The sequence below is a fragment of the Kogia breviceps genome, chromosome 10 (assembly GCF_026419965.1).
Source record: "Kogia breviceps isolate mKogBre1 chromosome 10, mKogBre1 haplotype 1, whole genome shotgun sequence".
NCBI lineage: Eukaryota > Metazoa > Chordata > Mammalia > Artiodactyla > Physeteridae > Kogia > Kogia breviceps.
The window spans coordinates 45,447,128-45,469,663 of record NC_081319.1 but is presented as its reverse complement, the minus strand read 5'-3'; the positions used below and the strand labels follow the sequence as shown (position 1 = coordinate 45,469,663).

Below are 22,536 nucleotides of genomic sequence, written 5' to 3'. Positions count from 1 at the left end.
AGGCATTATGTTGAGGTTTTCCCATTTCCCCAGTGGTATGCCACCTACCTGTTCAGGGATAAGAGCTGACCTATCAAAGAAGATGGTAAGGACAGATGAGTCTGCAGCCCTGGGGAGCAGTACTTAAAGCATTACTCCAGTGTGCACAAAATTTTGTATCCATCTTTAAAGTTACCTCCTTGATTCTGCATACCTTGATATGATCGTTATTTATTCATTTTTTATTGAAGTATAGCTGATTTACAATGTTTTGTTAATTTCTGCTGTACAGCAAAGTGATTCAGTTATACATGTGTATACATTCTTTTCCATATTCTTTTCCGTTATGGTTTATCACAGGATATTGAATACAGTTCCCTGCGCTACACAGTAGGACCTAGTTTATCCATTCCGCATATAATAGTTTGCGTCTGCTAATCCCAGACTCCCAACCCATCAATCCCCCAGCCCCCTACTCCACCTTGGCAACCACAAATCTGCCTCTATATCTATGTTTCTCTTTGTTTCGTAGATAGGTTCATTTGTGTCATATATTAGATTCTGCGTATAAGTGACATCATGTGGTATTTGTCTTTCGCTTTCTGACTTACTTCACTTTGTATGATAATCTCTAGTTTCATCCATGTTGCTGAAAATGGCATTATTTCATTCTTTTTTATGGCTGAGTGGTATTTCATTGTATATATATATGTACCACATCTTCTTTATCCATTCCCTGATGTGAATTTTAGAATTGTGAGGGCAAAGTGAGGTAATGGAAAAGGAAGATGCACTTCTGAGTTTAAGTCTTGGCCCTACTCCTTATGTTCCCTTCTCAGGACTTTGATTTCTTTATTTTTAAAATCAAATGATTGACTTAGAAAGTCCTCTCCAGTTCTTCCAAAGTCTGGTAGTATGATTCTTGCTTTGCTCCAGGCTTGCTAGCTGGTTTGCGGCAGGCCAAGGAGCTCTTATATTTTTTCAGCCCAGTTTTTTTTTTTTCCAGTTACTGCACCATTTTTTTAATGTGCCTTGAAACCCTAAGTTTAAGTAAACTTCCAGTCATTTCCCGCTAATATCTTTTTCCTGCAGGATTTACTAGTTCTCCTTTGGGACAGGAACCGTCAGACCCAACACCTGGGGAACTCCCACAGTCAAGACAGCTGTAATTGAGAACTGTCTTGTGATAATTCTGTGTATTGATCTTTTCATTCATTTTTGCCTTCTGTAATATTTTCTTTCTTTAGAATAGGACATTTCTTTATATTTGCAAGCAGTTATCTTTAACGGAGGGTCCCATTAAAACTTTCAACATCTTTCACGATTTTAGAGTGTACATTTTCCATGCTGATTCAAGTGCTTCATGAGTATACTTGACAAATATGTAGTAGGTGAGAGATTTTATGTATTTCATTTTAAGTCAAAATATCTGAATGTATCACTTATTGCAAACATTATTCAGATGTAAATAGATACTGATTGAAAACGTTTTGAGAAAGGTCATTTTTTTATCCTTTTGTAGTTCTGTTTCACACCCTTAAATAGCAAACTTTAGGCGCTCCATAAATATTTACTGATTGCTTGATTGAAGGCAGTTTCTAGTTGCTGACGAGTTCATTTCTCAAAGGAGCATCCCACAAGCTGTATATCCCTTCCTGAGCTGTGTTTGTATAAGCGACATTGAGCATTTCCTTATTTTACCAGAGGCCACTGCATACTGGGCACTGCACCTAGGCTCTGGAGACCCGGCTAAAAGTCCTAATTTTTCCCTCAAGGGGCTCGGCATTGGTTGAGGAGTGGATGAACAACAGTTAAGGGATGTGGTAGGTGCTGTGATGAAGGCAAGCACGGGAAGGTGATGCAAATGCCGTCCAGCATGAGAAGGGCAGCCTTCGTGCCTGCCCGCACCCCAGCTTCAGCAAACAACATCTGGCCTGAATTTTTAAGAAGGAATATGAGTTTGCCAAGCCTTTAATTTTTTTTTTTATTGTTGCTCTTTTCCTTTTCTTTCATTTTTTTTTTTTTTATTATTCACGTATAGCTGTTTTACAATGTTGTGTTTGTTTCTACTGTACAGTGAAGTAGAGTTCCCTGTGCTATAGAGCAGGTTCTCATTAGTTCTCTATTTTATACATATTAGTGTATATATGTTAATCCCAATCTCCTGATTCATCCGCCCCTCCTCCTTGGTGTCCATACGTTTGTTCTCTACATCTGTGTCTCTATTTCTGCCTTGCAAACTGGTTCATCTGTACCATTTTTCTAGATTCCACAGATATGTTAATATACAATATTTGTTTCTCTCTTTCTGACATACTTCACTCTGTAGGACTGTCTCTAGGTCCATCCACATCTCTACAAATGACCCAGTTTCGTTACTTTTGTTGTTGTTGTTCTTACTTTGCACGTTGGCAGGAATGCTAAGAGAAGGCAGGAGGGGTTTTGTGTCTGGATGCACACTTGTATTTTCTCTTTCTCATCTGTCCCCGCTATTTCAGGCCTGTATTTAGCTCAGAGAGCATGTTGTGGACCAGAGTGGCCTGTCTTTCAACACTCCAGGCAGACACATGAAAGGGGCACAATCCATCCCTGGGGACACTGGTCCTGGCAGCTTCCCTTCGACTCCATGGCCAGGGTTCTCCCTCCGAAATAGTGTTAGCTCGGGCCTATTGCTCCTGCCTTGAGGCCTAGGGCCCTGCTGGGAGCCCAGAGGACGGAAGCTTCCTGTTAGAAGCCTAAATAATGTGAAAGGGCACAGCTGGGAAAGCCAGGTGACACAATTAACCTGCCGGAAGGGCATCCACAGTGCACTGACGTGGGTGTTGCACAGGACTGGGATTCTAGAGCCGAGCTGGCACACTGATTGACAGATGGTACCAGCTAAGCCAGACTCCCTTCTGTGCCAGCTGGAATGTATTGCTGATAATAACTTGTATTTGCTGCTAGAGGGGCTCTACCATGTTTGTCAGTCAAATTTAAAAACAATTTGAAACTCTTTTCTCTTGTGTGTTTAACCAGAAGGATGGAGGGAGATCTAAATTAAAGAAGGGACTTAATTTTATACCTCTAGGCCCTTAGGGTGAGAGCATCATATGTTTTTGGCTACAGATGGGAGAAGAACATTTCCTGGCCCTCGGAGTCTCCTCGGAGTCTGCTCAGCCCCACAAAACCCCGACCACAGGGCAGAGGAGCTGGTTAACTGCTTCACAGCTGGTAGAGCAAAGGCCCAGTAGCGGTTACCCCAGCACCAACTTCCTCATACCCCAAACAGTCCCACTTTGGACCCCTACATCCTGGCCTTTCTTCCCAGGAAATCCCATATATATATTTATGAGATAAATGAGTGAATTCATTTTAAATCACTCTGTGCCCTAGCCGTTTAATCCAGTTTGTGTCCTTCCCTGTTCCTCACCCCCAGGGGTCAGTATTTGTCGCGATAAGTCTTGAGACTATTTCGAAATCATAATGCAATGCTCCTCTGGGATTGAAAGCCTTGGAGCTCCAGTGCCATTGGTCTGTCATCTCCTGGTTCTTGAGGCTTCTCCCCCTTTCAGGCCTTGGAATCCCACTGGGACTCTGGACAGAAACTGGACTGTGGGAAGCAGTGGCCTCCCTCCATCCTGGATCTACTGTAGACTCCGACACACTCACTCCCCAGGCCCACGGCCCCCGATGTCAGCCCTGGGAGTGGAGCCTAATCTCTGCCACTTTAGAAAGAGGAAGCTGGTTAGCAGTCAGAACGGTGAGGCCGGAGGTAGAGATATCTTTAGGAGATGGTGGTGGCCCCGGCCAAAGAGGGCAGTGGCAGTGGGGATGGAGAGCAGACGACAGATTCAGGAGGGGCTCGGGGAGAACCAGGGGACTGTCGTGGCTGATTGGATGTGGGAGATGAGAATGCAGACCGTAGTCCCGGGTGGTTCCAAGATTTATGACTGGGTAGCTGGGCAGATTGGAGGGCCGTTCATTGAATTGGAAAATGGAAAAGGAGAAAGTGTGAGGGGAAAGGAGCTGAGTTCAGTTCAGATTCCACTGAGTTTGAGCTGCCTGTGGGACAGCCTTGTGAAAAATCAATAACCTGCACGCCTGTACTCGTGTGGTTTGGGTGCTCTGAAGGCTCGTTTCTGCAGGCTCCAGATCTCTAGCATTCTGGCCATGCAGGAGAACGTATGAAAAGGAGAGTGGGTGGACACCCCACTACGTCCTGGGGCAGCACATCTGTACCAAGTGCAAGTACACGCGCAGTACAGGGGCAGCTTGCAGAGCAACGTAAGTTTTCCCCCCAAAAGGTAATGTGAATGTGTGTTGAATGGGATATGCTGTGTGTTTATTTCTAAGAGATCGTGGATGTCACGTGTGCATCACTTGTGTGTGCTTCTGCTTTTCGTTCTCTCGGTGCTCTCTAACCTTGTAGGATCGGTTCTGTCTTCTAATGTGTTGTCTTTTGAATCCCGACCCACACGAAGGGCGGAAGAGAGTTGCCACAGTTCATTGTTATTTTTGATCGTTAGAGGTATCTCCTACCCGGACTGTTCAGACCCCAGCCCAACTTTTTCATGTGGACATCTGGAGTCTTCTAGTGCCATTTCCATCTTCAGATATTAGCATCAAATATAGCGCTCTGTTTACAGTGAAAGCACTTTGGGAAGGCTGATCGTTTTTTAGCAGTGTTTCCTTGCTGTGCCCTTTGGTGTTGCAGAGCTGTCCTCTTCAAGCACTGAAGCAATTAGTTTTGAGAAGGCTGATTCTTCAGGGTCCAGTGCTCTCCTGCCTTTCATTTGCTGAAGCTGTACATTTTAATGAAGTTGTTTCATCTGTGTTGCCAAACACTAGAATTTTGTGGCTTCAGTTCTAATTATCTCTACCGGCAAATGCTATGTTTTATTAGAACTCTCAAGTGCCCTGTTTGTTAAATGTCCACACACTGTAGCGCTGGGCACACAAATTAGGTCAGCCTTGCTTATTGGGCTATGGATGGAGGAGTTAAAGATTTTTGTCATACTCTTAAAGTGCAGTTAGGATCGCCTTGAGTGACTTTGTGTAGGATAGCAGTGATGGCTTCTCCTGTGAGCTCAGCTTCCTTTCTCACCCATCAAGCCTACGCTAACACTGAGTGTCTCGATCATGTGGCCATTGACTGTGCTAGTATGTAATTTCATCCTTGGGGGTGGTATGCCCTTTCTTCCCTTTCCTTAGTTGCCTAATACCCACATCTTGCTTCCCGGGTTGCGTGTCTTACAGCAAATGATCTGTATTAAGGGCTCTTGTGAAGCCAGGAGTTCCCGGTGGTGGTGACACAGGGCTGGTCACATTGTAGCTGAAGACGGAGGGCAACATTACAGTCGCGACCCCAAATCAATATGTCTGTGCCGCTTACACCCCTGCCTCTGGATTCCTTTAAGTCCATGGGTCCTCAGGTCATGTTGGCTAACCTGGGGTGTGCTGACTGGTGACCCTGACACCCCACCCTCCGCTCTCCTGATCCATTAATGTGGTCCCCTGGCGACGTCGCTTGGTGATTAGGGAGCCCTGCCATCCTACAGACTGAATCCCGGCTTCACAATCGAGGAGCTGGGTGATCCTTGGCAAGTGACACTTCATCTCGCTAACCTCAATGTCCTTATCTGTAAAGAGGGGAGAACTGTAGTCACTTCAGGATTTCGGTGAGGATTAAATGAGATAGAATGCTTGGCGTAGAGGCCATGGCACATAGTACCTTATCAGTATATTGTCAGTTCTGCCTTGTCCCGGCTTGGACCCATGTGGCTGCTCTGCCTCAGTCAGCACAGAAGCTGCTGGTGCCTGGGACCCAGACCCTGTGCCAGAGACCCTGTTGCAGGTCGTTAAAAGCTTCCTTCTCTCCTCACACCACTTTTCTTCCATGTGTTGGGGTGCCAGTGGTGTGGACCCCTTTCTTTATTAGTGAGCCATGGGGATTAAAAAAAAAAAAAAAAGACACCAGGATTTTACCTAGGCTTCTGTTACAGTCCTTTCACCCTGGGGCTCTGGTAGACCTTTTTAGGGAGAGGGGTTGTCTTAGAGGAACATCTAATGAAGACACAGCCTTTAATCAACATTATCCCTTCCCTCCAGCTCTGACCCAAGGTCTTTGAATCAAACTTGTGGTTCCCTTTCCTCTTTACATCAGTCTTCCAGGGTCCTGAGAAGAACTCTTGTCCCACATGTTTACCCTGGTGGTTTCTCCCTTCATATAATTCTCTGCTCTGACTTTGAAAGTAAATATGATGTTTTTCAAAGCATAATTTATCCCCTGTGGGCTCTGAATATGGTTGTGAACAGCAAGAACAAATCTTAATAAAGTTGCTAAGAGAAATGAAATAACTCAATTTGATAGAAACTAATAGAAGTATGCTTAATTCATATTTATACCTTCTCAACTACTCTTCGCCTGTCTTTAGCATTTTTTCTGGGGGAAGTTATGATCTAGGCCACAGCAGTAACTGTCTAGGTTCCCCTAGAGAACCATTTTGTCATCTTGAGCAGGAACCATGACTCTGTTCCATGGTCTCCGTCCCTCATACTAGGTAAGAAGCATGTATCCCTACATGAAGGGAGAGGAAGTAAGTACAATTTTATAATATAATTTTAATAATGCCCCTACTTTATTTAGAACAAAGTTCAGTCTATGAATGGTCTGAAAATCAACAACAAAGAAACTAAAACACAATAGTGTTTTGAATAATGGCTAGAATAGAAAAGGAACCATGCCTCCCAGTCTGGTTGTAGGACTATTGGTCTCTATCCTCTGCATCAAATATGGTGCCCTGAGTGTTTCCGGTGATAAGGTTGGCGGGGGCTTTTGATAGGGTGTACCTTTACGCCCCTCTGCGGATTGAGTAGTGGGGCTGGCAGAGCCCTTCCTTCTGCAGTGATTCTGGAAACTCCAGGCCAGGAGTCTCAGGACCTGGTTGGCTGGGGTACGGTCCTGGGTTCTTAGTGCTCAGGGGTAACGGAGGTTTGGAAACGTGGCTTTTGAACTTACGGGAAATGCCTACATCAACAGGTGGCCGTCGCTCTGTGAGCACAACAGAAACCAAAGTATTGGCTTTGCAACGAGCCAGAAATACTGCCAAGAGCACAGAAAAGGTGCATTTAATCATAAAAACATGTATATGGAAGGAACAATGGATTTATCTCCAGTAAAACTGACCTATATTTGCCAACAGACTGGCCTTTGAACCAGGAGTGGTATGTGTTATTTTACCAAATGGAACCAAAAGAAGAGATTTGTTAGTGTTTTTTTTTTTTTTTTTTTGCGGTACGCGGGCCTCTCACTGTTGTGGCCTCTCCCATTGCAGAGCACAGGCTCCGGATGCGCAGGCTCAGCGGCCATGGCTCATGGGCCCAGCCGCTCCGCGGCATGTAGGATCCTCCCAGACCAGGGCGCGAACCTGTGTCCCCTGCATCGGCAGGCGGATTCTCAACCACTGCGCCACCAGGGAAGCCCTGTTGGTGTCTTTATTCTTCACAAGAATAGGTTTCCTATGTATCATTAGTTACTTTATCATGAGTAACATGTCATGTCATCTTCGTGCTTATTAATCACCCTTTCCTTCCAACCAACTGTAAGAACAATTAGATGAAATTGGTGGCAGCCCATTGCTTCCACATTAACGTTCTTAAGCCGGTGTCAGTGAATTGTATATGGTTGAGGCTGTTGAGTTTGGCTTCTCCGTATCTATCGATTGCCCTTTTTGAGCAGAATGAAGGTGTTTTTATTAAGCTTGGATGCCAGTGAGAGTTATTTTACGGTGACCACAATGCAAGGCACTGTCAGCGTGTCGGGGAGTGGCAGGCATGGCGCTGAACGGGCTCTGCTGTCCCCTGGGCCCGGCTGCCAGCCCCGCAGCTAGTAAGTCTTCTGTTTAGGCTCGTCTGATGTCTTTCCCTCGCTTATACTTTCAGTGACCTTTTGTTTATCTGTCTGTAAAGGTAAAACAGAGAAACTCACAGCCTAATAGCATCAAACATTAACATCCACTCTTGACCTTGTGTTTCTAAAGAATATAAATTTTCAGCCAGTGGTATTTGGAAAGCAGACCTTTTGTCTTGTATTAAAGATATAGATGATAAGACTCATGAAATCAAGTGGCTCCTGCTGGTGGGATGTACACGTCTGTTAACTGCAGTTTCAGAACCTGATGCTGTGTTGGTATTTTGGTGAGCTTTGGAAGCCATATGTTCATCAAGGGAGTCCCGGTGTCTCTGAGACCTGGGCTACTGGAGCCTCTACCGTCTAGACCATCACTGATCTTAAGGGCAGAGGAAAGACAGGACGGCAAAGCCCTCTCTGACCCTTAAAGCTTCTGCCCAGATGAGTCTAATTGGCCAAAGTAAGTCCAGTTATGGGCATCTCGAATTATGAGGGGGCAGGGAAGTGCCGTCCTCCTGCATATCTAGGAGAGGGAAGTGGGAAATCGTGTACATTTGTAATGACTAACTCGAAGTCACAAATGTAGATTCTTGAGTAAAACGGAAATCTGGTTCCTTGAAAAGACCAATAAAATAGGCAAGGCTTTGGTGAGTCTGACCAATAAGGAGGGAGGAGACAGGTAAAAGGTGATGTCAGTCGGTTCAGAGAAGACAGGTGAAGACAGGTGACTGCTGTGTACGATTCTATTATGATACGTTTGGAAACTTGGCCATTATAGGTGATTTTCTTGGAAAATGGAAATAAAATTGGGTCAGTGTGTACATTCCTGAGTATAAGATGTTTTTCAAAAAAATATTTAAAGATCTACCGGTAAAAATACCCTGAGCCCAGTTGCTTTTATTGGTGAGTTCTACCACATCACCCAGAAATAGATGCATAATAAATATTTGTGGAATAAAATGGATGGACAAGGCTAGCGTGAAACTGATACTAAAATCAGATGAGGATGTCACTCATAGGCCAATAACATTGATTCAACTACCCTAAAACAAACTAGCTAACAGAACCTGGCAGCATAAAGAGTAAATCCAAACCTGCTCAGGTGCTGCCTTCTGAAGGAGGTATGCCTTACGTGCCTTGTTTAAGACTGCAGCCTTCCCCTGCCGCACTCCCAAACCACTTTACCCTGTTCTGTTTTCTCCTGTAGTGTATATCACCTTTAACATACCATGGAATTATTTACTATGTTGTCTTTCCCCTCTGCTTCAAGGGAAACTCCACAGGGCATCCACAAGGGCAGGGCTGTTTCTTAAAAAATTAGTTAAAAAAATTTTTTTTTTGGTCTATTCACTGACATAAGCCAAGTACCTAGAACAGTGGGCACTTAGTAAATATGTATTGCAAAAATGAGTTAATTTTAAATGCAATATGGTATCCTGGATTGGATCCCAGAACAGAAAAGGATGTTAGTGGAAAATGTGAAATTTGAATAAAGTCTGTAGTTCCACTGTTAGTTTTTTATCAGTGTTAAGTCCCTAGTTTTTTTCTTATTTTAAAGATTTATTTATTTATTATTTATTTATTTTATTTATGTTTGGCTGCATCAAGTCTTAGTTGCAGCACACCGGATCTTCGTTGAGGCATGCGGGCTTTTTTGTTGTGGTGTGCAGGCTTCTCTCTAGTTGTGGCATGCGGGTTTTCTCTCCCTAATTGTGGCATGCAGGTTCCAGAGCGTGCAGGCTCTGTAGTTTTGCAGCATGCAGGGTCTCTAGTTCAAGCGCATGAGCTCAGTAGCTGTGGATCATGGGCTTACTTGCCCCATGGCATGTGGGATCTTAGTTCTCTGACCAGGGATTGAACCTGCGTCCCCTGTATTGGAAGGCAGATTTTTTTTTTTTTTTAACGTTTTTATTGGAGTATAACTGCTTTACAATGGTGTGTTAGTTTCTACTTTATAACAAAGTGAATCAGTTATACATATACATATATCCCCATATCTCTTCCCTCTTGTGTCTCCCTCCCTCCCACCCTCCCTATCCCACCCTTCTAGCTGGTCACAAAGCACCAAGCTGATTTCCCTGTGCTATGCGACTGCTTCCCACTAGCTATCTATTTCACATTTGGTAGTGTATATATGTCCATGCCACTCTCTCACTTTGTCCCAGCTGACCTTTCCCCCTCCCCGTGTCCTCAAGTCCATTCTCTAGTAGGTCTGCGTCTTTATTCCCATCTTGCCTCTAGGCTCTTCATGACCATTTTTTTTTTCTTTTTTAGATTCCGTATATATGTGTTAGCATATGGTATTTGTTTTTCTCTTTCTGACTTACTTCACTCTGTATGACAGACTCTAGGTGCATCCACCTTGCTACAAATAACTCAGTATCATTTATTTTTATGGCTGAGTAATATTCCATTGTATATATGTGCCACATCTTCTTTATCCATTCATCTGTCAATGGACACTTAGGTTGCTTCCATCTCCTGGCTATTGTAAATAGAGCTGCAATGAACATTTTGGTACATGACTCTTTTTGAATTATGGTTTTCTCAGGGGATATGCCCAGTAGTGAGATTGCTGGCTCGTATGGTAGTTCTATTGTTAGTTTTTTAAGGAACCTCCATACTGTTCTCCATAGTGGCTGTATCCATTTACATTCCCACCAACAGTGTATGAGGGTTCCCTTTTTTCCACACTCTCTCCAGCATTTCTTGTTTGTAGATTTTTTGATGATGGCCAATCTGACTGGTGTGAGATGATATCGCCTTGTAGTTTTGATTTGCGTTTCTCTAATGATTAATGATGTTGAGCATTCTTTCATGTGTCTGTTGGCATTATGTATATCTTTTTTGGAGAAAGATCTATTTAGGTCTTCTGCCCATTTTTGGATTAGGTTGTTTGTTTTTTTTTGAAATTGAGCTGCATGAGTTGCTTGTAAATTTTGGAGATTAATCCTTTGTAAGTTGCTTCATTTGCAAATATTTTCTACCATTATTTATTTATTTATTGCGTTATGTGGGCCTCTGACTGTTGTGGCCTCTCCCGTTGCGGAGCACAGGCTCCGAATGTGCAGGCTCAGCGCCCATGGCTCACGGGCCCAGCCGCTCCATGGCATGTGGGATCTTCCCAGACCGGGGCATGAACCCGCATCCCCTGCATTGGAAGGCGCACTCTCAAACATTGTGCCACCAGGGAAGCCCTTTCTACCGTTCTGAGCCTTGTCTTTTCATCTTGTTTATGGATTTCTTTGCTGTGCAAAAGCTTTTACGTTTCATTAGGTCCCATTTGTTTATTTTTGTTTCTATTTCCGTTTCTCTAGGAGGTGGGTCAAAAAGGATCTTGCTGTGATTTATGTCATAGAGTGTTCTGCCTATGTTTTCCTCTAAGAGTTTGATAGTGTCTGGCCTTACATTTAGGTCTTTAACCCATTTTGACTTTATTTTTGTGTATGGTGTTAGGGAGTGTTCTAATTTCATTCTTTTACATGTAGCTGTCCAGTTTTCCCAGCACCACTTATTGAAGAGTCTTTTTTCCATTGTATATTCTTGCCTCCTTTATCAAAGGTAAGGTGACCATATGTGTGTGGGTTTATCTCTGGGCTTTCTATCCTGTTCCATTGATGTATATTTCTGTTTTTGTGCCAGTACCATTCTGTCTTGATTACCATAGCTTTGTAGTACAGTCTGAAGTCTGGGAGCCTGATTCCTCCAGCTCCATTTTTCTTTCTCAAGATTGCTTTGGCTCTTCGAGGTCTTTTGTATTTCCATACAAATTATGAAATTTTTTGTTCTAGTTCTGTGACAAATGGAAGGCAGATTCTTTACCACTGGACCACCAGGGAAGTCCCAGTTCCGAGTTTTGATCAGTGTACCTTGGTTGGGTATGCTGTTAACATAGGGAACATCTGGGTGAAGGGTATATGGAAACTCTCTACACTGTCTTTGCAACTCTTTTGTAAATCTAAAATTATTTCAAAAGAAAATTTTATTAAAACTAAATTAGTTCAAAGAATTCTAAGATGCTTTAGCATTTAAAACGTAAAATAAAATTTTCCACTCAGATGACACCTTCTCAATGAGTCCCACCCTGACCACACCTTGTAAAATGATGGACAGCCTCACTGCTAAATTCCCAACTGTCCTTTCCTGGTCTGCTCTTTTCTTTTTCTACCATAGTACTTGTTATATTCTAACACATAGTCCAGTTTACTTATTTACTGTGCCTTTCCCCCCCCCTTTTTTTTTTAGTATTTATTTACTTTTATTTGGCTGCTCTGGGTCTTATTTGTGGCATGCGGAATATCTAATTGGAGCACGCGGAATCTAGTTCCCTGACCAGAGATCGAACCTGGGCCTCTTGCTTTGGGAGTGTGGAATCTTAACCACTTGACCACTAGGGAAGTCCCTGTGCCTCTTCTTTGTTGTCTATTTCTGTGAGGACAGGGAACCTTGTTTTGTTCCCTCAGGTGCCTAGAACAGTGCCTGGTACATAATAGCTCTTCATTAGTTATTTGTTGAGTGAATTATCAAATATGATATAACTTGTTTAGATCACAGAGCAAACCATGTATTCTGTGTGTGTGTGTGTGTGTGTGTGTGTGAGAGAGAGAGAGAGAGAGAGGGAGAGAGAGAGAGAGGGAGAGAGAGAGAAAGGGAGAATATGAATAGGAAAGGGTCTGGATAGAGTCTACTAAATTGATACACCCATAACTGTTTAGGATAGGATTCTTTATTAACAGAGTGACCAAGGGGCGGGGCCAGGACTAGTGTGGGACAAGCTAGCTGCCTAGAAGCACTCACTTCCAGCAAGTGCTTGCATTGGCACAGTCCTGAGAGTGAGTGCCTCCATTCTTTCTATACTCTATGCAACTGGCTTGCCTCCCCTAGTCCTGGAGCTTAAACACTTTATTTTTATACTATTTGAAATTTTATAGTTTCAGTCACAATCAGTGCTAGTTGTTTAATTTTTTAAAATTTCTGAAGAGTGAAAAGGAAACAAAACTAAAGCAAGTTATTTTATTAAATTTATTTTATTTATTTAATTTTGGCTGTGTTGGGTCTTCGTTGTTGTGTGTGGGCTTTCTCTAGTTGCAGCAAGTGGGGGCTACTCTTCGTTGAGGTGCGCGGGCTTCTCATTGCTGTGCCTTCTCTTGTTGTGTAGCATGGGCTCTAGGCATGGGGGCTTCAGTAGTTGCGGGATGCGGGCTCAATAGTTGTGGCTCGCGGGCTCTGGAGCACAGGCTCAGTAGTTGTGGTTCACGGATTTAGTTGCTCCACAGCATGTGGGATCTTCCCAGACCAGGGCTCGAATCCGTGTCCCCTGCATTGGCAGGTGGATTCTCAACCACTGTGCCACCAGGGAGGCCCCAAGTTATTTTTAAGATCTCTTAAAAGTTACAAAGAAGTTGTCTTTTGTGTCTTTACAATGAGAAATGAAGGCCAAAGTTACTCCCTGCTGTATGATGCAAAGTGTTAGGGAAAGCAAAATTCACTTTTTCAGGTCCCAAGTGTAGTTTATTACACTGAAGCAGTGATGCAGTAAGTCATATCCAACATAACCAGCAATGTGTAAGAGTAAAGAAGGAAAATAGCAGTTTACTCTCCAAACTGCAGAAATACTTCTTTAAGAAGTTTTTCTTCTGTGATCTCAAAATCACTTTCAGGTGTGGTTTCCTAAGTTCCACGTACTTGATTTATGATCTCTCTGACTCCCTTGGTGCCCCTTGAAAGCACAGAGGGCTATGTGGTTGTCCCTCAGTGCATGGGCAGGGGGCTGCATGCAGCAGTGCTGGTGCTGAGCGATTCATACTGCCTCCCGCTCACCTAACTCACTGATGGGGCCTTACCACAGAGGGGTCTGCTTCACCCAAGTGCAAAGAGATAATCATTCCACCTTGCAAAAGAATGAAGGGATGGAGGTCGTTTGATCATTTGTCTTTATTACGATGTAATGCTATTTCTGTACTGTTATGATGGAATGGTGATCTGTTGCAGGAACATCAGGCGAACATTCTGGGTAACACCATGCAAAGTGTGGTTGCATTGCTCAACAATCTGGTCACCTGCAAAGATTTGAATATGAAGCTACTTTATGAACAAGGTAAATGCTTCTTAGACTTCATCTTTGATTTTGTTGAATTTTGCCTATTTGTAAGTTTCCTCATTTTACGTAGTAGAGAGTCTCAAGAAGTACTATTTAAAGTTGATCAATCAAAATAGATGTTTTAAGGTGTACAAATAATGATAACGTTACCAGCAAAAATGGAAAGTGTCATTAGATTGTGGTAGATTCTCTGAGTTAATTCATTCTCCTTCATGGCACAAAATCAATACAAACTCCTCACAGATGAGAAACCAAGAAGTAGAGTGTAAGCAGAGTATTTAGACTTATTTGTGCCTATCAGAATGAAAGCATATATGGTCAGAAGCACCTTGGAAAATGAGACTGGATGAATTGAGGGTGGCTTTACTTTACACCTGATGCATATCTGTAATATTAAAATGAAAAACTTTTTAAGGACTTCATTTTTTTTAGAGTAGTTTTAGGTTTAAAACCAAATTGAGAGGGAGGTGCAGAGATTTCCCATACAACGGCTGCCCCCCGACCCATGCATAACTTATGCCATTGCCAACATCTCTCACCAAAGTGGTATGTTCTTTACTAAAGATGGACCAACATTGACATCCTAGTCACCTAAAGTCCTTAGTTTACAATAGGGTTCACTCTTGGTGTTGTACATTCTATGTGTTTGGACAAATGTATGACATATATCCATCATCACAATATTATACGGTGTCTTTTCTTTCACTGCCCTAAAAATCCTCTGTGCTCTGCCTGCTCACACCCCTGCCTTTCGCAACCTCTGCACTTTTTATTGTCTCCCTAGTGTTGCCTTTTCCAGAATGTCATAAAGTTAGAGTCACACAGTAGGTAGTCTTTTCAGATTGGCTTCTTTCACTTAGTAATGTTTATTTAAGGTTTCTCCATGTCTTTTCATGGTTTGATAGATCATTTCTTTTTAGCACTGAATAATTCTCCATCGTCTGGACGTACCACAGTTTATTAATCCATTCACCTAACGAAGGACATCTTGGTTGCTTCCAGGTTTTGGCAGTTCTGAATAAAGCTGCTGTAAATATCTGTGTGCAGCTTTTTGAGTGGACTTAAGTTTTGAACTCCTTTAGGTAAATACCAAGAAGTGCAATTGCTAGTCATACACTAACTGTTTACTTTTGTAAGGAGCTGCTAAATTGTCTTCCAAAGTGGCTGTACCATTTTGCCTTCCCACAGTGAATGAGAGTTCCTGTTCCTCAGCATCCTTGCCAGCAGTTTGTGTTGTTAGTATTCTGGATTTTGGACGTTCTGATAGGTGTGTAGTGGTAGCTCATTGTTTTAATTTGTCTTTCCCTGGTGGTGTATGATGTGGAGCATTTCCTCGTATTCTTGTTTTCCATCTGTGTATCTTCTCTGGTGATCTCTGCTAAGATCTTTAACCTAATTTTTAACTGGGTTATTTGTTTTCTTACTGTTGGGTTTCAGGAATTCTTTGTATATTTTGAACAAGTGTCCTTTATCAGATCTATCTTTTGCAAATATTTTCACCCAATTTTGTGGCTTGTCTTCTGATTCTCTTGGTATTGTCTTCTGCAGAGCAGAAGTTTTCAATTTTAATTAAGTCCAGCTTATCAGTTATTTCTTTTATGGATTTTGTCTGTGGTGTTGTATCTCAAAAGTCATCACTATACCCAACGTCATCTTGTTATGTTATCCTCTAGGAGTTTTATAGTTTTGAATTTTTTACAATTAGGTCTGATCCGTTTTGAGTTAATTTTTGTGAGAAGTATAAGGTAGGTTTTGTGTGTGTGTGTGTATGTTGCTGTCTAGTTCCAGTACCATTTGTTGAGGGGACTGTCTTTGCTCCATTGTATTGCCTTTACTCTTTTGCCAAAGATCATTTAACTCTATTTATGTGAGTCTGTTTCTGGGCTGTCTGTTCTGTTCCATTAATCTATTTGCTTATTCTTTCACCAGTACCACACTGTCTCTGATGTCTGTAGCTTTATAGTAACTCTTGAAGTCAGGTAGCATCAGTCCTTCAACTTTGTTCTTCTCCTCAATATTGTGTTGGCTGTTCTGGGTCTTTGCCTTTTCATATAATCTTTAGAATCAGTTTGTTGATACTAATAAAATAACTTGCTTGGACTTTGATTGGGATTGCATTGATTCTATAGATCAAGTTGGGAATATTGCATTTTAAACATAATGTTTACTACTTTTATATTAATAAAATCTTTCATTTGAATGTTCATAAAAATAAGACTTGAATGAGATCAATCAGTGGGTAAGATCATTAAGTCCCTGTTCTGACTTTTTCTCCCAAGAATTAAGTTTTGTTTCTATGTGGTCATTATATTTAAATGTTGGCAGTATTTTTTCCTCCCCTAAGAAAAATGTGCATTCCCAGCAGTAATAAATATTGCCAACAGTTGAGGGATTTTAGTGCATAGAAATATTTATTCTTTCATACAGCAGCATCCTGTTCTGTTTTATGGGTATGTCAGAATAGACCAGTACTCTAATGGATATGGGTAATCTCCAATCTTTTGCTATTACAGATAGTTCTGCATGAATAACCTTATGCATGCATACCTTTACACGGGAACAGGACTATCTATAGGGTAAATTCCTGGGGTTAGAATAGCTGGATCAAGGGGTATATGCATCTGTAATTTCCATAGATATTGACAAGGTGTTGTAAGTAACATGCCAATTTGTACTTCCATCAAGTCACATGAGATTGGTTGTCTTCGGACCTAAGAGTATGTTATGTTTTCCTGTTTGTTTGACTTTGTTTCTTTATAGTTTTCCTTATATAGGCCATATGCATTTCTTGTTGTTTATCTCTTCCCAGGTTTCTTCCCATCCTTTTTTGCTTGCTATTAGAAATAAGGAATTTTCTGCCAATATAGTTTTCTTTTTTTTTTTTTAGTATGTGTTTGAAAGTTTTTGATTTCTATTTATTAACTTTGTTCCTAGGTTAATTCTCTTATTACTTTCCATAGGAATGGTTTCTAAATGATTCTGTGTACTTTCTGGTTATATAATAATAACAACCATTAGTAACCATCTTTCTTTTCAACTTTTATAGTTCTACTTTTTCTCTCTTGTCCAACTGCAAGATTCAAAGAGAATGAGATAGAGGATACCTTGGTATTACCTCAGAATCTTTTGTTCTGTTTAAGAAGTACCTATCTATTTAAATTTTATCTTTTGTAATCAAGAATAATAACGACTTGTCAAATGCTTTCTTGGCATCTCTGGAAATGAGCAAATGATTTTTCCTTGGATCTATTCATGTAACAGATTATATTTAATAGATTACCTAATATTAAATCATCCTAGCATTTGAGTCAGTAACCAAGTAACGAATATAATATTCTTTAATTGTGCTACTTAAATTCTTTGTTAATCTTTTATTCAGGATTTTCCATTGCTACTCATAAGTGGGATTGGTCTGTAGTTTTGTTTCCTGTTTCTTTCTTTTTAAAAAATACTGTTTTTTGCTAGATTTTGGTGTCATTGCTGTGTTGCTTTTTTTTTTTTTTAAAGGAAGTTTTCTCTCTTCTTTTGAGCTGAATTTGAGATAGAAGAAATTATGCAGTGATAGGAGATGTAGGAATTCCATCCTAGCCAGTGGAGAAACCTTGCTATGCACCTAAGTAAAGTTACACCAGCCTGAAACTAAAGGCTACTCTAGACCTGCCATAGAGTTTCGACCATGTCCTAGGACTAAGGATTAAACCACTATAGACCTTTCCTAACAAAGAATAAAACTAATCCCTCAGGGTCAAAAGATTCACAAGGAATTTAACTGCCTGCTAGAACGAAATACCACTTAAAAGATGACAATATAACCCACACTGTCTACAACATATTATCCACAGTGACAAGCATACAGCCAAAACTTAATATACATGAAAAAGAAACTAGAAAATGTGGCCCATGATGATGATAATAATAATAATAAAAATAAAATGTCAGTTCAAACAAAGCCCAAGATCACCCAGATGTTGGAATGACCAGATCAGACACTTTTTTCCTATCTGTTAAAAATGTTTATTAGCAAATAATAGAGAGGTAAGATAACCCTAGCACCCAACTGATGCTTTCTTGACAATCAGGAGATTTGAAAGGAGAGTAGTGCTCTCACTGTATTATTCAAGGTGATTTCATGTGATCTTGGCATTCTTGTACTTCCTAAAATCATCCCGAATTCTGAGAAACTCAAAACCAGGAATCTGTACCAGTTTTCATGTGTTGCACTTTTTTTTTTTTTAGATGGAGTTTTTTTCTACTTTTTTAAAGATGCAGCCGAACTACAACAATGTGTAGTTTAAGGTATACAATGTGATGATTTGGTAGGTGTATATATTGTGAAATGGTAGATCAGGCTTTTAAACATCTATTATAAATATATCCAAGGCCAAAGAGAAAAGAGATAGGGAATTTCATCAGAGAAATGGAATCTATGAAAAAATAGAGCCAAGTAGAAGTCTAGAACCAAAAAGTATAATATCTGAAATGAAAACTTCCCTGGAGTTTAGCAGATTAAAAACTGCAGAAGAAATAGTAACTAAACTTGTAAGATTAGTAAAGTTTTCCCATTTGAAGAACAAAGAGAAAGATTTTTAAAAAATGAAAGAACGTCAGCGACCTGCAGGACAATAATCAAGCATTCTAATATATGCGTAATTGGAATCCCAGAAACAGAAGAGGGATAATGGGGCAGAAAAATAATTTAAATAAATAATGGCCAAAATATTCCTACATTCGGTGGAAATATTTGCTTATAGATCCAAGCAGCTAAGAAAACCCTTAGTAAGATTGAAAAACAGAAACTACTTATGCACATAATATCCAAGCTTCTGAAAATTGAGGATAAAAATTTTGAAAGTGTTCAGAGAAAAATGACACATAAAGGGAGGTCAGCAATACAAATGATGGCTGATCTCTTGTCACAAAAAGTAGAGGCCAGAAGAGCAGAAAAATACCTTGAGTGTTGACATAATAAAAGCTGCCAACCTAGATTTTTATATTCAGTGAAAATATCCTTTAAAAATGAAGGTGAAATATGGACATTTCAGGTAAATGAGAGGAAGGAACTTTCTGCCTAATGGTAAATGTTAAATTAACTTTTCAAGATAAAGGGAAGTGATACCAGATGAGAACTGAAACTCAGATCTGCAGAAAGAAATAAAATATACAAGGCAGGGCTTAACTAGAAAAGAATATCTTTTTCTTCCTCTTCTCTGAAATTCTTTAAAAGAAAACTTACTAGGCAGGCTTCCAGAATGGGTACATTGATGACCCCCATAAACCTATCTTGCCATAAAAGTAACAAAAACACTGGAAAAAAAAGTTTGGTAGTAAACTTTGTGAACTCTGGAAATTACCAAATTACTAAAGGCTTGCGACAATGTAAGGAATGTTTATTCAAGAAAAACTGATGAGTCTCTATAAGAAGAGAAGGCTCTCTAGCTGATGTTGAGGTCCCGCACAGAGCTGTAAAGTGCCTACATGTTGAAGGCATCCTCCAACACACACACACACAGCCCCTTGGCAAAGGTGGAAGACTTACTGATTCAAGGCATTTAAGGAAATCTCTGGCCAGTCTTTAGTTGGGTGCTGAGCTAAATGACACAGACTTCTGTGGCTTGACACTACAGGTAGTACAGACTTAAAGAATTAGCACAGGAGAGTCACTGAACTAACTACAACAAAACAGCAATAACTGAAAACCATTGGTGTGTGTGTGTGGGGGGGTCTGACTTCCAAAGTTTACACGTTATATGATCTAAGATATCCAGTTTTAATCAACAATTATAAAGCATGCCCCAAAAAATAAAAAATAGGAAGGTATGGCCTTCCTATTTTTCCTATATACAGGAAAAATGCAGTCAATAAAACTATTTCAGAGGAGGTCCATATGTTCGATTAACTAGACAAAGATTTTAAATCAGCTATTATCAATACATGCAAAGAACTATAGGAAACCACGTCACAATTTAAAGGGAAAGCGTGAAAATGATGTCGGCGCAGGTTGAGAATATCAATAAAGAGATAACATTATAAAAAGGAACCAAATGGAAATTCTTAAGTTGAAAAGTAATAATTGAGGTGATTAATTCACTAGAGGTTCTCAATAGTAGATACGAATTGGCAGAAGAAAGAATCAGCTAATTTGCAGATAGGTAGGTCATTACTACTGACCTTATAGAAATAAGGCCTATAAGGGAGTACTGTAAACTAACTATATTCCAGTAAATTAGATAACTTAGATGAAATTTTTAGAAAGGCAAACTATTAAAACATCTAAATCATTGTTCCTTTTCTGTAAGAATGACCCGTATTTATAGCTTAGTAGGTTTTTCAGCCTGATTCCTGTGCATAGAAGTTAGGGGACCCTAATACCTCTTTTCATTCTTAAAATGAATTTTCCCTGTCCTTTTTAATCCAAGCTGGTGGTTCTTCTGACATTATAATTCTAGCAAAAACTTTGTTAGTTTCCTGTAAATCTTATTGAAGTTTATTCCATTAAACAAAAAGCCTACCCATGAATCCTTCAAACATTCTCCTCTGTAAGTTGGGTTGAGAATCAGGATACTGTGGAATAATGCCTGTAAGATTCTTAGTAGCCCTATTGGCCAGCTGAGAGAGGGGATGAAGAGTCAGATGCCTGAAATTGAGACTCCAGAGGTTGCAGCTACTAGCCCATGAAAGCATGGGATTGCATGGCCGAGGCAGGATAAAGGAAAAAATCCTAGAAGACAGAATCTTAGGGAATTGAGAGGTCAGGCATGGAAGGATTGTCTATGATGATGGAATGTATCTACTGAAATTTTGTGTTCAGAGGACTGTTAGATTTGGAGCACCGGAAGAAGCACAGGTGGATGTCACATGAAGCTTAAGTGTCAAGGGCCCTCATTTACGCAGGGACAGTTTACATTCGTAGTTTATTTCTTCTTACAGCCTATCCCCACTCCCCAACTGGATAAGCTTCAGTTCTCATAGTATCTAGCCCCTTTCCGTGTTTTGTGGAGTGGAGTGGACATCACAAAAATAATTGTGGCATGAGTAGTGTTAGTGTAACATTGAGCTCAGAGAATAAGGCGGCAGGGGTGATCTAGTGGTCTGAGGATGATGGCAGTTGGAGGAGGGGAAGTAGGTGGGACAGAGTTTTGATCTGAGATTCAGTACATTATAGCCTGCCAGCTGGCTGCTTACTTTTACAAATAAATTTTTGTTGAAATATAGATATGCCCATTCATTTGCATGTTGTCTATGGCTGGCTTTGTCGTTTAATAGCAGCGTTGAGTAGTTGAGACAAAGACTACAATATTTTCCTTAGGGCCTTTTAAGAAAAAGTTTGCCAACATCTGGTCTAGAAGCAGCAATGGGGGTACAAGGCGACACCACTAAGGCCCAGTGTTAAATGCGGACAGAGTGGACAAAGAAGTATCCATCACTTGAAGGTCCTGTTGAGGAGACAAGGCTCTAAAAGGGGCAGGTTTCAGGTAGAGTAGGAAGATAAAAGGTACATATAGACAAGAAGTGGATGATTTGAGGGATTTAATTTATTTTATTTTATTTTTTTACGGTACACGGGCCTCTCACCGTTGTGGCCTCTCCCGTTGCAGAGCACAGGCTCCGGACGCGCAGGCTCAGCGGCCATGGCTCACGGGCCCAGCTGCTCCGCGGCATGAGGGATCCTCCCGGACCGGGGCACGAACCCGTGTCCCCTGCATTGGCAGGCGGACTTCCAACCACTGCGCCACCAGGGGAGCCCAACATTTTCATTTTTAAATGAAACATTTAGGGAAAGAATTAAAAAAACAAAGACCTTTTGTTTATATTTGAAAAAAGTGTTAGAGTTATTAACATTTTAAAATTGGCTGCTGGCTCACACGTGTGCAATGACCTTTTGTTAATGGATATTAATTCCAGCTTCAGTTTTACCAGCAGAGCTGTCAGCATAATGGATGTACATGACACACTGCAGTAGCCAAAAAACTGTGGCACCTCCAAAGGAGCATTTAAGGAAATTGTTTGTCCCCGTTGGTTTATGGTGTGTCAGAAATCAAAACACTCATTTCTTGCTAGGTGTATTATAAAACTGCCTAAATTGGTGTTTCCTCAAGAGACCAGAAAATCACTATGAGAGCTGTTTGGGCTTTGAGGGTGTACTTGATAGCTCTCTTAGATTCCTTTACATTTAAGAATAACATTCAAAATGATGTCACAGAGCAGGAGTTGGCAAACTTTCCTGTAAAGGATGAGATAGGAAGTATTTTAGGCTTGTAGGACCATATGATCTTTGTCACTACTGCTCAATACTGCTAATATAGCAGGAAAGCAGCCACAGACAATGCATACATGAGTGGTTATGACCTTGTGTCCATAAATTTTCTTTAAAAAATTAGGTGGCCAGCCCACTGGCCGTGGTTTGCCAACCCCTCTTATACAGTCACTAACTCAGACTCTCCCACAACTACTCTGAAATTTTCACATCCACATACTGGTAAAACTTAGTTATTAAACTATGATTCAACTTAAGAAGTAACTGAAAATTACATTTAAATGAATATATTCAGAAAGAGGCCACTGCCTT

At 40.9% G+C, this 22,536-nt stretch overlaps 1 protein-coding gene across 4 annotated transcripts in view; it reads left to right on the top strand.

Moving 5' to 3' along the window:
- ULK4 (unc-51 like kinase 4) overlaps window positions 1–22,536 on the top strand; it is a 559,443-nt gene that overhangs the window by 299,855 nt on the left and 237,052 nt on the right. For all 4 annotated transcript variants that reach the window (XR_010842631.1, XR_010842632.1, XM_059075830.2 and 1 more), the window contains one exon: window positions 13,862–13,967. Coding sequence is in view for 2 of the 4 variants with exons in the window: in XM_059075830.2 (XP_058931813.1) it covers window positions 13,862–13,967 (106 nt within the window). In the remaining 2 variants the exon portion in view is untranslated. The remainder of the gene's footprint in view (window positions 1–13,861; window positions 13,968–22,536) is intronic.